General features: G+C 45.9%; 1 protein-coding gene across 1 annotated transcript; it reads right to left on the bottom strand.

The window, feature by feature from the left end:
• Window positions 1-6,072: 6,072 nt before the first annotated feature.
• Window positions 6,073-14,146, bottom strand: cutc (cutC copper transporter homolog (E. coli)). The gene is made up of 9 exons (XM_076285332.1): window positions 13,783-14,146; window positions 12,157-12,227; window positions 11,856-11,915; window positions 10,190-10,399; window positions 9,851-9,886; window positions 9,556-9,689; window positions 9,211-9,238; window positions 7,856-7,961; window positions 6,073-7,251 (listed from the first exon to the last, which is right to left on the bottom strand). The coding sequence occupies exons 1-9, from the start codon at window positions 13,797-13,799 to the stop codon at window positions 7,140-7,142; spliced, it is 774 nt and encodes a 257-aa protein (XP_076141447.1). The 5' UTR covers window positions 13,800-14,146; the 3' UTR covers window positions 6,073-7,139.
• Between the last annotated feature and the right edge of the window lie 54 nt (window positions 14,147-14,200).

Raw genomic sequence — 14,200 nt, 5'->3', positions numbered from 1 at the left:
TAGCACTGGAAGCGTTCGTGCGAGGCATCCACCCAGAGCGGCTAAAAGAACACCTTCGCCTGAGCGCCCCCAGCTCGCTGTCCGTGGCGCTCGCGGAAGCCGAACGGGTGGAAAACATCTTCCGCACAACAGAGTCGCGGCATTGCGTACGCCAGACATCGATGGAGGTGACGCGGCAGACCACGGCACAGCCACCACAACGGCGCCCACGCGAGTGGAAGAGGCCGGCCAGCGGAGACGGATGCCACCGGTGTGGCGAGCCGGGACACATCGCGTGGTACTGCCCAGCCCCGGCACCCCTCACGCTCGCACCCCAGTTACTAGAAGAAGGTGGCACGGCGGGAGGGGCTATGGATTGCATACGGCTGGGCCGGCTCGGCCAAACCAGAGGACTGTATGTGGACTGCACGCTAGATGGGACTCGGTGTCGCGCCTTGATCGATACTGGCTCCACCATCTCGCTTGTGCGCCCTGGTCTCTTACCCGGCACGCTGGTAGCCAGACCCAGAGGCTGGGAAAAGACAAAAACGCGCATCACAACAGTTACCGGAGAGCGAGCGGAACTGTATGGACAAAAAGTGGTGTGCGTGTGCATCAACGGTGAGACGGCAAGCCGCCGGCTTTGGTTGGCTAGCATTCAGGATGATTGCATTCTCGGCCTGGACGTGCTAGAGAAATGGGGGGCTGTGGTGGACATTTCCCGGTTCACACTACACTTAGGGATGAGCAGCGTAGTGTTGCACACGGCGGGGAAAACAGAGCATGAAGTGCGGAGAGCTGGCGCGACGAAGAACTCTCCAACTCGCTCCACACAAGCCCGCAGGAAGCAAACTCGCAAAGAGTGCTCGCCATCCAGGACTCCGCCCCTCCCCACACAAGCCCGCGAAACTCAAGCCCGCTGAAACAACAGGTCTCATCCAGGTCCGCTTGCTGAGTCTCCGCACCTCCCCACACAAGCCCGCGAAACTCAAGCCCGCGAAAACAACAGGTCTCGTCCAGGTCCGCTTGCTGAGTTCGCCACTGCTCAGCTCACGCCCACTAGAGAGGAGCCAGGAGCGCGGGTTGAGCAATCACCACTCTCCGCTTAGAGAGCGCGGCCCTCTGTAGAGACAAGGCAAGCCGTAAATGAACTCTGCACTCGTAGCTGTGAGGGGCTGAGTGAAGCACAGGGTAGCCAGGTGCGGAGGCTACTAGCAGCCTACACCGACATCTTCGCGGCAAGAGATGAGGACTGCACCCGAACGAGCCTGGTCCAACACGATATCGACACCGGAAATGCCCGGCCCATCCGACTTCAACCTCACCGCTTACCGTTCGCCAAACGACAAGCAGCTGAAGAAAAGATCAAGGAAATGGCCGCGGCAGGAGTAATAGAGCCAAGCAGTAGTCCATGGGCTGCGCCGGCTGTACTCGTCCGGAAGAAGGACGGCTCGTGGCGGTTCTGTGTTGACTACAGGCGCCTCAACCAGGTAACCCGGAAAGACTCCTACCCGCTCCCCCGCATCGACGATGCGCTGGACAGCATTGCCGGCTCCTGCTGGTTTAGCTCGCTGGACTTGCGTAGAGGCTACTGGCAGATTGAGCTAGCCCCGGAAGCTCGCCCGAAGACGGCGTTCACCATCGGGCAAGGGCTGTGGCAGTTCCGGTTACTTCCGTTCGGCCTATGCAACGGGCCAGCGAACTTCGAGCGACTGATGGAGCGTGTCCTGGCGGGCATTCCACGAACATGCTGTGTGGTTTACCTGGACGACATCCTGTGTCATGCAACGGACTTCACCGGTGCCATAGGACATCTGGAAAAGGTGTTCGACGCAATACGAGGTGCTGGGCTCAAACTGCACCCGAAAAAGTGCCACCTGTTCCGGAGGCAAACCGGGTTCCTGGGCCATGTCGTGGGGGCCGCCGGAGTGGCCACCGACCCAGCTAAGGTGGAGACGGTGAGGCGTTGGCCTGTTCCACGCGACGGTGCTGAGCTGCGGAGCTTCCTGGGCCTGGCGTCATATTACCGGCGTTTCATTCGGGACTTTGCTACAGTCGCCAGCCCGCTGCATCGATTGACGCACAAAGGCCAGCTCTTCGAGTGGACACGAGAGTGCGACGCGGCATTCCGGCGGCTGCGGAGGGCGCTATGCGAGGCCCCAGTGCTCGCCTTCCCTGACCCTCGACTGCCGTTTATCCTGGACACCGACGCCAGCGACGTGGGCATCGGCGCCGTCCTCTCACAAGCAGGCGAGCAGCGCGAGCAAGTGGTCGCATACTTCAGCCGCTCACTGGACCGAGCGGAGAAGAATTACTGCGTGACACGCAGAGAACTGTTGGCTGTGGTGGTGGCAGTGCGCCATTTCCGAACCTACCTCTACGGCAAACGGTTCCTGCTGAGAACGGACCACGCGTCACTCACCTGGCTGCTGAACTTCAAAGAACCGGAGGGCCAGCTGGCTCGCTGGCTGGAGGCGCTCCAGGACTACGACATGGAGATTCGACACCGGGCGGGTCGCCTTCACGGCAACGCGGACGCCCTGTCCAGGCGTCCGTGTACAGCAGACCAGTGCCAACACTGCCACCGGAGGGAGGAGAGGAGCCTGGCCGCGGCTCAACCGGAGCCCGCTCATCGGCTACAGGCTGCATCACCGCTGGCAGAGAGAGAGAGAGTCGCTGTTTTCAACGCTCACCAGCGTCGCGCCAACGAGAGGGTCAACGCTCGCCAACAGCACGCCAGCGAGAGACTCAACGCTCGCCAGCGCCGCGCCATCAAGAGAGCCACCGCTCGCCAGCTTCACGCCAGCGAGAGAGACAACGCACCGCAGCCCAACGCCACAACACAGCACTGCAGAGCGGCAGCTGAGGCCATGGACGCGCAGTCGCCGGTGGACGTGATGTCGAGGGAGGAGATCCGGAAGGCGCAATCGGAGGACGCCACGCTTGGCCAAGTGTGGTCATGGATCGAAGCCGGTCAGCGACCGCCATGGACTGACGTATCAGCACTCGATCCAGAGACCAAAGCGATTTATTCACAGTGGCCGGGAATAGTAGCCCGTCAAGGACTGTTGTATAGACACTGGCGAGCCCCCGATCGACAATCTGACATTTTCCAGTTGCTGGTTCCTGCTGGATTACGAGCCCGTGTACTGGAACAGGTACATGGGGCTGTGGGGGCGGCTCATTTCGGCATCGCAAAAACTCTTCGTCGGCTGAGAAGCCACTTCTATTGGCCGGGATGCAGGCTGGACATTGAACTGCATGTTCACTGCTGTGACGCCTGCACAGCGAAGAAGGGCCCCACGCGACGCTCGCACGCTCCGCTGCAGCAATACGCAGTCGGGGCTCCCATGGAGCGGGTAGCCGTCGATATCATGGGCCCACTGCCAGTCACAGAGCGGGGAAATCGCTACGTGCTCGTAGCTATGGACTATTTCACTAAGTGGCCGGAGGCGTATGCAGTGCCAGATCAGAGCGCCCACACGACAGCGGACAAACTGGTCACTGAGATGTTCTGCCGGTTCGGGGCACCGGAAGAGCTCCACAGCGACCAAGGGCGGAATTTCGAGGTGGAGGTGTTTGCTGAGGTTTGCCAGCGCATGGGCATCCGGAAAACGAGAACGACACCTCTGCATCCACAAAGCGACGGGCTGGTCGAACGGTTTAACCGGACGCTAGCAGTGCAGCTGGCCATATTGGCCGACCGCCGACAAAAGGACTGGGACTTACACTTGCCCCTGGTGCTCTGGGCATATCGCACAGCGGTGCAACAGTCAACGAAATGCACCCCGGCAGCTCTGATGTTCGGGCGAGAGCTACGCACGCCGGTGGACTTGGTGTTCGGTTCGCCTCCGGAAGCGGAGATTGGAGGTAAGCCAGGGCTGGAGTACTACAAGCAGCTACGCGAGAGACTCAAGGGAGTACACGAGTTGGCCCGGCAGGCTATGAGTGAAGCTGGAATACGTCAAAAGCGAGCTTACGACACGCGCTGTCGCGGCCAGGAGTTCCAGACCGGCGATAAAGTGTGGGTGTACTGCCCGGAGAGAAAGAAAGGCATTTCCCCGAAACTCACTAGCCAGTGGGTCGGGCCGTGCGATGTCTTAGAGAAGCTGTCTGATGTGGTCTATCGTGTGAGACTGATTAAGCGTCGGAGAGTTGTGGCTCTCCACCGTGATCGACTGGCCCCGTATCGACCCCTGGCCTCAGCTGAGGGTCGTGGAGACTTTGACACTGACTCTGTGGAACTTGGTGACAATGGAGCTGTGGCTCTAACACCGATCACCGTGCAGCATTCACCGGAAGTCACCGCGTCCCAGCCAGGCTCATGGACTGACGTAGGGTAAGACTTGAGTCAAGGGGACATGGGGGGGGGCTGTGTAATGATCTGAGCCTAGCTGTATGACTGTACTCCCATAATGCTGTGCGTGTGTGTGTGTGTGTGTGTGTGTATAATGTTGATGTTGGTTGTAGTATGAGTAGTGGCGTTTGCCTTGTGGTGTATGTGTTAGCTGGTATGGTCTTTCTTTGTGTTGTACCTCATGTGTTTACCCCGTGTATTGTATGTGACTACCCTGTTTGTGCTTCGTGCTTGTTTAATTGACCTCCCTTGTGTTGCCTGTTTATGACGTTCGTGTGTTTTGGTGCGAAACCAATAAAGACCATTTTGAGACAACCTTGCAGATTGTTACACTATTAATGAAAAACTATTAAAATGTCCCCATAGACTTAACATTGACCATTATGATATCACTATAGGGCCATTAAGCAATAGGCTACCGAAGCCATGTCAAGGCAGCAATTTCACTGGCTCTAAACAAACCAATCTAACTGGTGACCAGTGGTGGCTTTCTTAATCTATTTAAATATTTTTACATAAAACATTAAACATTTTTTTACACTGTAGGAATCACATACTACAACACATATTCATACCAACATGCTCAAAGTCGTGACTACAGAGTTTTGTTTTAACTTCACAGCCTACGGTTAAAATCCTAAAAAATCACGGACGAGTCTTGGCTATATAACCACCATAGCAACCATTTTATTTTGCATAAAAACCACCATAAGAACCCCAGCAACACCCTAGAAACCATATAATTTACCCTAGCAACAACCTAGCAACCACCACTACAATGTCAACCTACTGTAGCAACCAACATGATTACCCTAGCAACCAGTATAGCAAACCACTTTATTTGGCATAGCAACCATCATATGTACCCTACAGTAGCAACACCATTGTAACTATGTCTGCATTATCTGTTTTTACTCTGTATGATATTTTACATAATATTCTTGGCCTCCTTCTCATTGGCTCTCTGCCGATACACACACATCTCTCTTCGCTGCTGCTCACTTACTGTAGCTGGCAAGAAACCACACAGAGACGTACACACACAAAAACAAACACTCATCAAGCAGCACTGTATAATAGCAGTCAGGGTGCAAGTTCATAGACACAAGCCTAGTTCTCATTTATGCCAGCCATGAGCTCTCGTGGTTTTGGTTCGTTTAGATTCACCATACCTAGAGATTGGCATGGTTTTATTTCAGTTAGCCTAATAGCTGGTTTGATTTGCATTGAGAGATGATGAGTTTATGGAAAGTACCCCATGCTAATCGTGAGATATGGTGAAGGGTATGTGATGATATGGGGCTATTTTAATTCCAAAGGCCAAGGGAACTTTATCAGGATGCATAAAATAACTGGCCTTTAAAAATAAAAATATGCCTGCCTCTATGGGAATTTAACATAGGGGTATGAATACTTATGGCCCGTTTTTTTTTTGAGGATATTTATTTTGAAGATAATAATGTATATTTACGATACACAGTGTTTCCCACAGAATTGAATTCTATTTGTGGTGGTAGGTTTGCAGAATTAACCTGAATGCAACAGTTTTTAACAAATTAGCACAGCGTGGTTATGATGCTAACCAGATTTAAGCACAATGTAGTACAACCTGGAAAATCATTGCCGCCACAAATAAGTCAATGTATGGAAAACACTGACACATTATTCATTCACAAAGAAAATTGGTGTCCTTAAAGGTTGGATTTATCCTAATTTTGTTAATTAAGGCATTAACATCAATTTCCAAAAGATTTTTTATTTCTAGTTTTTAGTCAACTTTAGCATGTACAGGGTATGTAAACTTCTGGTTTCAACTGTATGTCATTCAAAATGAGACAAATGCAAAAAGCCTCCATAAACAAACATTTGACCTTTCACATCAAAGCTGAGGGGATACAGTATCTGAAGGATACAGGGCCAAGTGTGTGATTCTAACAGTGAAACAGCACATGGCAGTGGCTCATCAAGGCCAAAGGTTCTGATAGGTTAGGGGCAGTCGTGGCTTACTGGTTAGCGCTTCGGACTTGTTACCGTAGGGTTGCCGGTTCGAACCCCGACCAGTAGGCAAGGCTGAAGTGCCCTTGAGCAAGACACCTAACCCCTCACTGCTGCTGTTGTTACAGGCAGCTCACTGTGCCGGGATTAGTGTGTGCTTCTATTCACTGTGTGCTGAGTGTGTTTCACTAATTCACGGATTGGGATAAATGCAGAGACCAAATTTCCCTCACCAGATCAAAAGAGTATACTTATACATCATAGTAGTGTGTGATTTTAACAGTGACACAGCACATGGCAGTGGCTCATCAAAGCCAAAGGTTCTGATATCATAGATACTAGATACTGATCTTGGAGAATTTTTTTTTAAATTCATTTCACCAGTGTAATTTTCTATTCAGATTCTATCTTTCTGTGACATATGACCTACATGATTTGTAAAGGTAATTTTAGATCATTTATAATTTCTACCAGATCATAATCTCTATGTATACCCTCTTCGACAGGTCAGGATAAAAAACATCAAACCACAAGACAGAGTACACAAACAAAAGCTCTGACGCTCATACTGTATCTTCAGCTCTGACAAGGGGGCTTTCATACAACCTCACCATTCTGTAAACATCACAGTACAGATACTGATTCTTTTCTTCTTTTGATTTGTCAACCCATATCAAGGTTTCACAAGTATGTCCAGTTTTATTGGTGGAGACATTGTCTTGTTGATGATTTACACCAAATTCTGTCTGCTCTCCATTAGGAAAGAACCCGTTCCAAGAGGGTGCAAAGGGGACCAGCCCGCAGCAGCCTAAAGAGTGTTTTTGGCGATGGCATTCAGTGTGCGGACCTTGGTCATATCAGCCACTTTAAGGGAATACTCAGGCATGGATACAGCAGCTCCCATGTTAACACTGGAGTTCCTACGCAATGAAGCAGACACAATAATAAAAAGGTATTACAATTTTGGCAATCCCCACCCACCAACACACTTCACCTCACCCCCAACCCACTCACTGTGTGCTTTTAGTGAAATCACAGTAACAGCGTTTAATTCAAAACTTTAAGACCTTTTAATAAAAACATTATGAATGAAGGATATGAGGTGAAATGATCAGAATTAATATACATGTAAATAAATGTGTAATGCAATCAATTCTATTCAGGCTGCAAAGTTCATATTACTATAATTCATGATGGGAAAAACAACATTTTGAAGTATGATGGATGCGTTTAAATGAGCACTAACATCATGAAGACATATCTAAACATACAATAAACAACTACCACCTCTATTAGTAAATCACTGCTCCAGTTGTCATGTACTGCCATCTATCTTGTGTAAGTCTCTCCAATGTATATCTGTATGCATTATGCAAAGCATCTTAGAGTGCCTAGAAAATAACTGCGAGTATTACTATAATTATCATAAATAATAATTCTCTCTATTAATAATCATTAATGAGGAGTACAGGAATGCGGTGTAACGATGTAGAAAACATCTGTTCCACTGTTCTTATGCCTCACCTGAACTTCATGGTTGATTCCTTACTAGAACGAGCAGAGCAGTGGAATTCCTGAGCCCCAGAGCCTTCTAGAATTCTTTGTAGATTACGCTCAGTGATGCCACCTCCTGTAGCAGAAAAAACAATAGTTATTTAATGTTTATGACCATTTAAGAATTGTTTGTGTCAAAATATACCTCAACAGGGATCAAATTTGGTCATCGTGCTGCTCAGTCTATGAAAAACTTGGGGAAGAAGTTCCGTGAGAAGGGTCCGTGTACTTTTGCGTTCATTCATTATTCTATTTTGGAAGTGAAATGGAAAATGGAAAAACAAGTGGTATATGACTTGTTGAAGTTCTATAGTCACTAGCTAAGTGAAAATTATGTCGTATTTTGACCTATTCTAGGGATTACAAAGACAATATTGACTTAATAAATGGATAATGTGAAATGCAAATTAATGTCATTCTAACCGTGTTATCTGAACAGTAGGCTAGGCTACTAAGTCTGAACTAGATAGACCTGGATGTAGAAACGAGGCCGGTTTTCACTAATTCTCACTTATAATCTGTGACCTGTTGCCAAAGCATGCGTTGCATTTCACAGCACCTCACAGACATTGGCGCGAGACGTGGATGCTTAGTGTAGATTTTGCAATGTTCACAATCACGAACTCAAGCGAGGAGTAGGCTTTAGGCTTTCTCGAGATGCGCGGAACTTGGAACTTGACGTATCGTCAGCAAACAGAGCGGTCAACCCCGAGTGCATTCAAACTTCTGTAGACTGCTCTGAAAATGTATGACCGGCAGGTGACCAAAGGAGCCATTGTTTCATAAAAACTAGTTTAGACCTTGTAAGTAGCCTACTGTCCAAATAACGCTGTTACATGGGGGGCTACACCGGGAACATAACTGAAGTGTTCCGTCCGCAACGCGTAAAACTATTTTAGAAGACCGCACTGGTCTATTTTTTTTACATACGCGCATTGCATAGGCTATGCATCGCAAACGTTTTGACATTTATTTATTGCAAATCATTTATCTTTATTGCATATTGCATTTCATGTTATCCATTAAGTCAACTTTGTCTTTGTAGCCTAATCCCTGAAATAGGTGAAAATATGGGATAATTTTCAATTAGCAAGTGACTATAACTTCAAAAAGTCATATACCACTTGTTTTTCCATTTTCCATTTCACTTCCAAAATAGAATAATGAATGAACGCTTCCTGATTCTGCACTACGAAAGTTTAAAATGTAAACTTTAATACCTTTCCACACACGCACACACACCACCCCCTTCATAAATACCACACATGTAAGTTTTGTAAAAAGTTCTGTAAAAATGTAGGGACACACTCACACAGTTTACTCACCTGGCATGATGACTATTCTTCCCTTAGCCTGTTGAAAAAATACAGAAAAGGTGATTCTAATGTAACGTTTTTACATATAAAGCAAAGTTGAAATGGAATAAATAAAAACAATCCGCCTGAATAAAAGCCAACCGACTGAAAGCTGATCTCTATTTTTATCTTCCTTGAAGCTTTTTAGCGATTCAGTCTGAGAGGGCTGACATCAGCCATCAGACACTTTTGATTAGCCTGGCTGATGACTACCATGGCAATAGTTCTGACCAATGGAAACTGACTGAAATCAGTTCATCATCACAGGAGAGTGGAATGAAGGACAAATGTGTGAAAACTGGGGCAAGCTCATACCTGTTCCACTAGCCTCTTGATGAGAGGAAGACCCTCCAATACAGAGCTGTCCAGGCCGCTGGTCAGCACTCGTTCAAAGCCTAGAGAAATAAGAGTTTCCAAGGCAACGACAGGATTGTGGACCATATCAAAGGCTGTGAGGGCAGATAACAGAAACCCTTTTAAAATCACTTAGACACAAACTCCCAAAACACAACAGGTAATGTAAACGGGATAGGTGTGCTGCGTTCACGCCGACTTTAGGGGTGAGATATGGTTGTATTGTGTGCGAGCAAACATGTGAATTACAAATTACCTCTGTGAAATGTGACAGGAAGAGGCCGGCTGGCAGCTGTTGAAAGACATTCAAATTCAACCACAAAACAAGCCATTTTAGCGAGTGGCGATTCTATCTGAATTTTGAGTAGGGTTGTTGAGACTACAAAATGTTTCGAACATTAGCTTGTATCACAGATATAAGTATAAGTGGATTTAAACCAGATCACACGCATTTCCATTAATGAGCCCACATATTTTTCCCTTAAGTCACACACTAGAATAGCCAAAAGGCCACAGCAAAATGGGCATTTAATTCCATTCAGCCCAGGTTCTAACCACCATAAGGATTTTGTTCTCCTCTAGTGCTGGAGTTTACCTAACAGCTCCATGCAAAGCTCAGCATCTACTTTTCCATCCTCAGTCAGGGCTCCCAACACCAGTCCATCTGCTTCATGGCTCTTCATCATCTCAATGTCCTTCCTCATCACCTCCACCTCACGGTCGGAATACAGGAAGTCCCCGCCACGGGGACGGATCATGGCATAAACTGGGATGCGGACATACTGCTTCACTACCTGCAACAGGCCTATGGGGAAAGGCAGCTCATGGAACACAATTATGTATTTAAGGTTCTGCAACACACTGTCTTCTCTGATCCAAAAAGTGATTTAATTGTAAAACTTTTCGTCCACTCTGGTCTTTGTCAGATACATTTACACACACACACAAACACACAAAGAAGACAGTGTGGGGATATTTTTTTTTATTTTAAATTCCATAAGAACCACTATTGGAGAGTTACAGATAAAGGCATCATCTTGGGGTCACCAAGTCCCCCAAAAAATCTTCAAAAGAGACCTCACTGCTAATAACGTATTTAGAGGGCATGCTAGGTAAAAGCCTGTCCAGTCATTTAATTACCAATGTAAACGGCTGGAGTTACTGAACGGTACAGTGACTTTGTCTGGAAGTGTGGTCTATTGTCAGATGAAATGAAAATTGCAAACACTTTAGGTGTGTTTGGCATACGTAGAAGAATGACTATACTGAAAAGAACCCCATACATAATTAAAATTATGCTGGAGGGGCTGTTTTTATTCCCAAAGGCCTTGGGAATCTAATTAAGGTGCATGGTATCATGAACATCAAGAAAAACCTTAACATTCTGTTGATCTCTGCCAAGACACTAAAAGTTGGTCAAGATTGGATCGTTCATCAGATCAATGAACCAAACCAAACGTCCAGATCAAAACAAATATGGTTTACTGAACACAAAATCAAGCTTTGGCCATTGCCATCTCAGTCCCCTGATCTAAACTCCATAGAAAAACAGTGGGGTGAGTCAAAAAGGAGAATGCACAAGTGTGGACCTATGAATTTGGACGATCTGGGAAGATTTTGTAAAGACGAACAGTCTTATCTCTTGCTTTGTATTCCCCAAGTTTATTGGGTGTCATAGGTGAATATTACAAGCTGTTCAGGGGTGCCAATAATTGGGAGCAACATGTTCTTGTTAAAAAAATGTATTTCTTTATGAGATTTTCCTTTGTCTCAAAATAAATTTGCTTCCCTTCAAGGTTGGATTTCCCCTATTTTTTCCATTGTGAAATTACAATAAATCACCAACAGATTATTTTTTATACCAGTTTTAGTCAACTTTAGCAGAGGTGCCAATAATTCTGGAGGGTACTATATTGTGAAGTGCTTTTAAAGCTATTTGCATAATTTGTAAGTCCCTGGCCTGGAAATGGGTACACAATGGCAGGTGTTTTGGGTCCTCTACCACTGTATCTTTAAATAAAATTCCTCAGTGGTGTCTGTGTGTGTGCATGTGGTTGTGCAGGGGTGTTAGCAGATATGCTTGTGGTAATTGTGTGCACAGTAGGGTGCTTGGGGTGAAGGTGTCAATGTACCTGTGTTCGCATGATTGAGAGGCAAATTTCCCTTGTGGACAAAACAAGACTTTTTCTGGACTCATGTCACTTGGGCTGTATTTGTGTGATAACTGATGTAATGCCTTTATTTTCAGAGGCAAAACTCACCAACGCTGGGTGTTATCCCTCCCTCTAGCAGACTGGAGCACAGCTCAAGGCGACCAGCTCCTTTGTTTGGAAATACCAAGAAAACAACATACAGTATAGCTGTGTAGATAGCTTTGAATGATTTCCACTGAATCTGAATATTGCCTGATAGGTAACATAGTGTGCTCTTCAAGAATTCAAGAATTAATTCAAATACTCATCAAATGAACATTGGATAGGCTAACACACAGCTCATATATTGGACATGTGACGCCATGACACAGGGGAGAGAGAGAGAGATGCATGCTGAGTATGACATTACCTCCTCTTTCGGCATTAATGGCTGACTCTACAGAGTCTACACACACTTCCATGAGGAAACCCTCTGACATCCTAGAAAGAAATGATGACTGTCAACACTACAGCAGCAGTATGGTGCAGAACATCCGGTCAAAAGTTTGGGGTAACTTAAAATTTCCATTCCACTCCATAGACACAATACCAGCTGAGATCAGTTGGATTGTTTTCTTAATCAGGTTAACAGTTTTCAGATTACATTATGTGCTTACATTGCAAAAGGGTTCTCAACTGTTGTAGAAAGAAATGGCTGATCTTTAATGCAATATCTACATTGCCTATTAGTTCAAGTTCAAGTTCGGTTTATTGTCATATGTATTTAGTAGGCCTACAATACAATGAAATGCATTTTTCTCCATCACTCACATGCAGTATAACAGACAAGGAGACATAACAGACAAAAAAGACATAAAGTGTATAGCGCAAGACAGAAAGTGCATCAGCTATTCAACAGTCTGACCGCCTGTGGAAAAAAAATATTACTGAGACGGGTGGTGCTGGATTTAATGCTATGGTAACGTCTCCCGGATGGTAGGGGAGAGAACAGAGCATGAGCGGGATGATTGGGGTCTCTAATAATACAATCAGCTTTTCTCTTGCAGTGGGAAGTGTAAATGTCGTGGAGATCAGGTAGGTCAGCGTCAGTAATCCTGGCTGCTGACTTGACAACTCTTTGCAATTGTTTACAGTCATGGGAGGTTGTGCTCCCATACCACACTGTGATGGAAAAAGAAAGAACGCTTTCAATGGTGCATCGGTAGAAACTCACAAGTGCTCTGGTACTTAGGCCAAACTTTTTAAGACGTCTCAGAAAATAAAGGCTTTGTTGTGCCTTCTTGAGGGTGCACTTGGTGTTCAATGACCATGTTAGTGTCAATTATCAGCAACCATTCATCCAATGTTCCAAAGGCACATTCTGTTTACTAATCTGATATCATTTTTAAAGGCCAACTGAGAAAACATTGGAGAACCAGTTTGCAATTATGTAAGCACATAATGTAATTTGAAAACTACTACCCTGATTAAGAAAGCTGGTATTCTGTCTATAATGGAGTGGAATGGAAATTTCATAGTGACCCCAAGCTTTTGACTGGTAGTGTAGGTATCAAAACTCACTGAAAACTTAACTTAACGGCAGGTTACATACCGAATCTATATGTCTAGCTAAATATGTCCAGCTATAAGATGTATAGCATTCATTAGTACACAGTTTAGCAGTGTAGTTGCAAGTCCCACTTTATTCATTGGTCTGTTATAAGTACAATTATGAATGCTCTGAGGATATCTTGCAATCAATGTAGTAATTAAATGCAGGTCGTGCAGTAACGTTAGATACCAATGATTACAGGATAACTATAAATCCGATAGGCTAGCTAACAAAGTAAGCAAATGTTAGCTAATTGGCGTTAGCTACACAAATGACGAGCAACATTAATGGAACATTCACATTGCCATGCAAGTACTGTCTTGCAGATAAAGAAACATGGAGTCGTTGACTTTAAACAATTTGCAAAAAATACATATTAAAACAGAAATAAAAGACAATATGCCGCATGAAGTTTCCCAAACTCTTGACAGCTGCAAAGTTTACCTGCTAACTTCGGACATCGACACAGACGTTGAGCACGCTGCAACCTTTAACCCGCGTTATCTCCACCGTGCGATTTTGATTGGATTTCAGTAAATGTTGTTTATGTGTGCTAAATTTTAACAGTCTATAAATTTCAAATGGATATCATATAACTGAAGGTTCGGTGAAGAAATTCGAAGTATGTCTATTTCTGAGCCATAGCCATTGGCATTTATACGGAACCCATTCATGGCTTCTTGCAGACTTAAAGTGGAAAGTGAAAACTCATAGTAAGTCCGCAATGCATTTTCAATCGCTTGGTATTAAGCTTGCTCTAGTCAGTTTCTAGTGAAAATCTCTACCAAGGAGATGCTTCCTTCCTAGCACGCCAGAGGTCGAAGAAGAATCTATACCACGTGACAACAACATAGATGCACGT

Source organism: Alosa pseudoharengus, unplaced genomic scaffold (genome assembly GCF_046254945.1).
Source record: "Alosa pseudoharengus isolate Yale_2024_CS ecotype anadromous, Long Island Sound unplaced genomic scaffold, YU_APseudo_1.1 YU_APseudo_1.1_scf_15, whole genome shotgun sequence".
Lineage (NCBI taxonomy): Eukaryota > Metazoa > Chordata > Actinopteri > Clupeiformes > Clupeidae > Alosa > Alosa pseudoharengus.
This window is presented reverse-complemented; position numbering and strand designations above follow the sequence as displayed.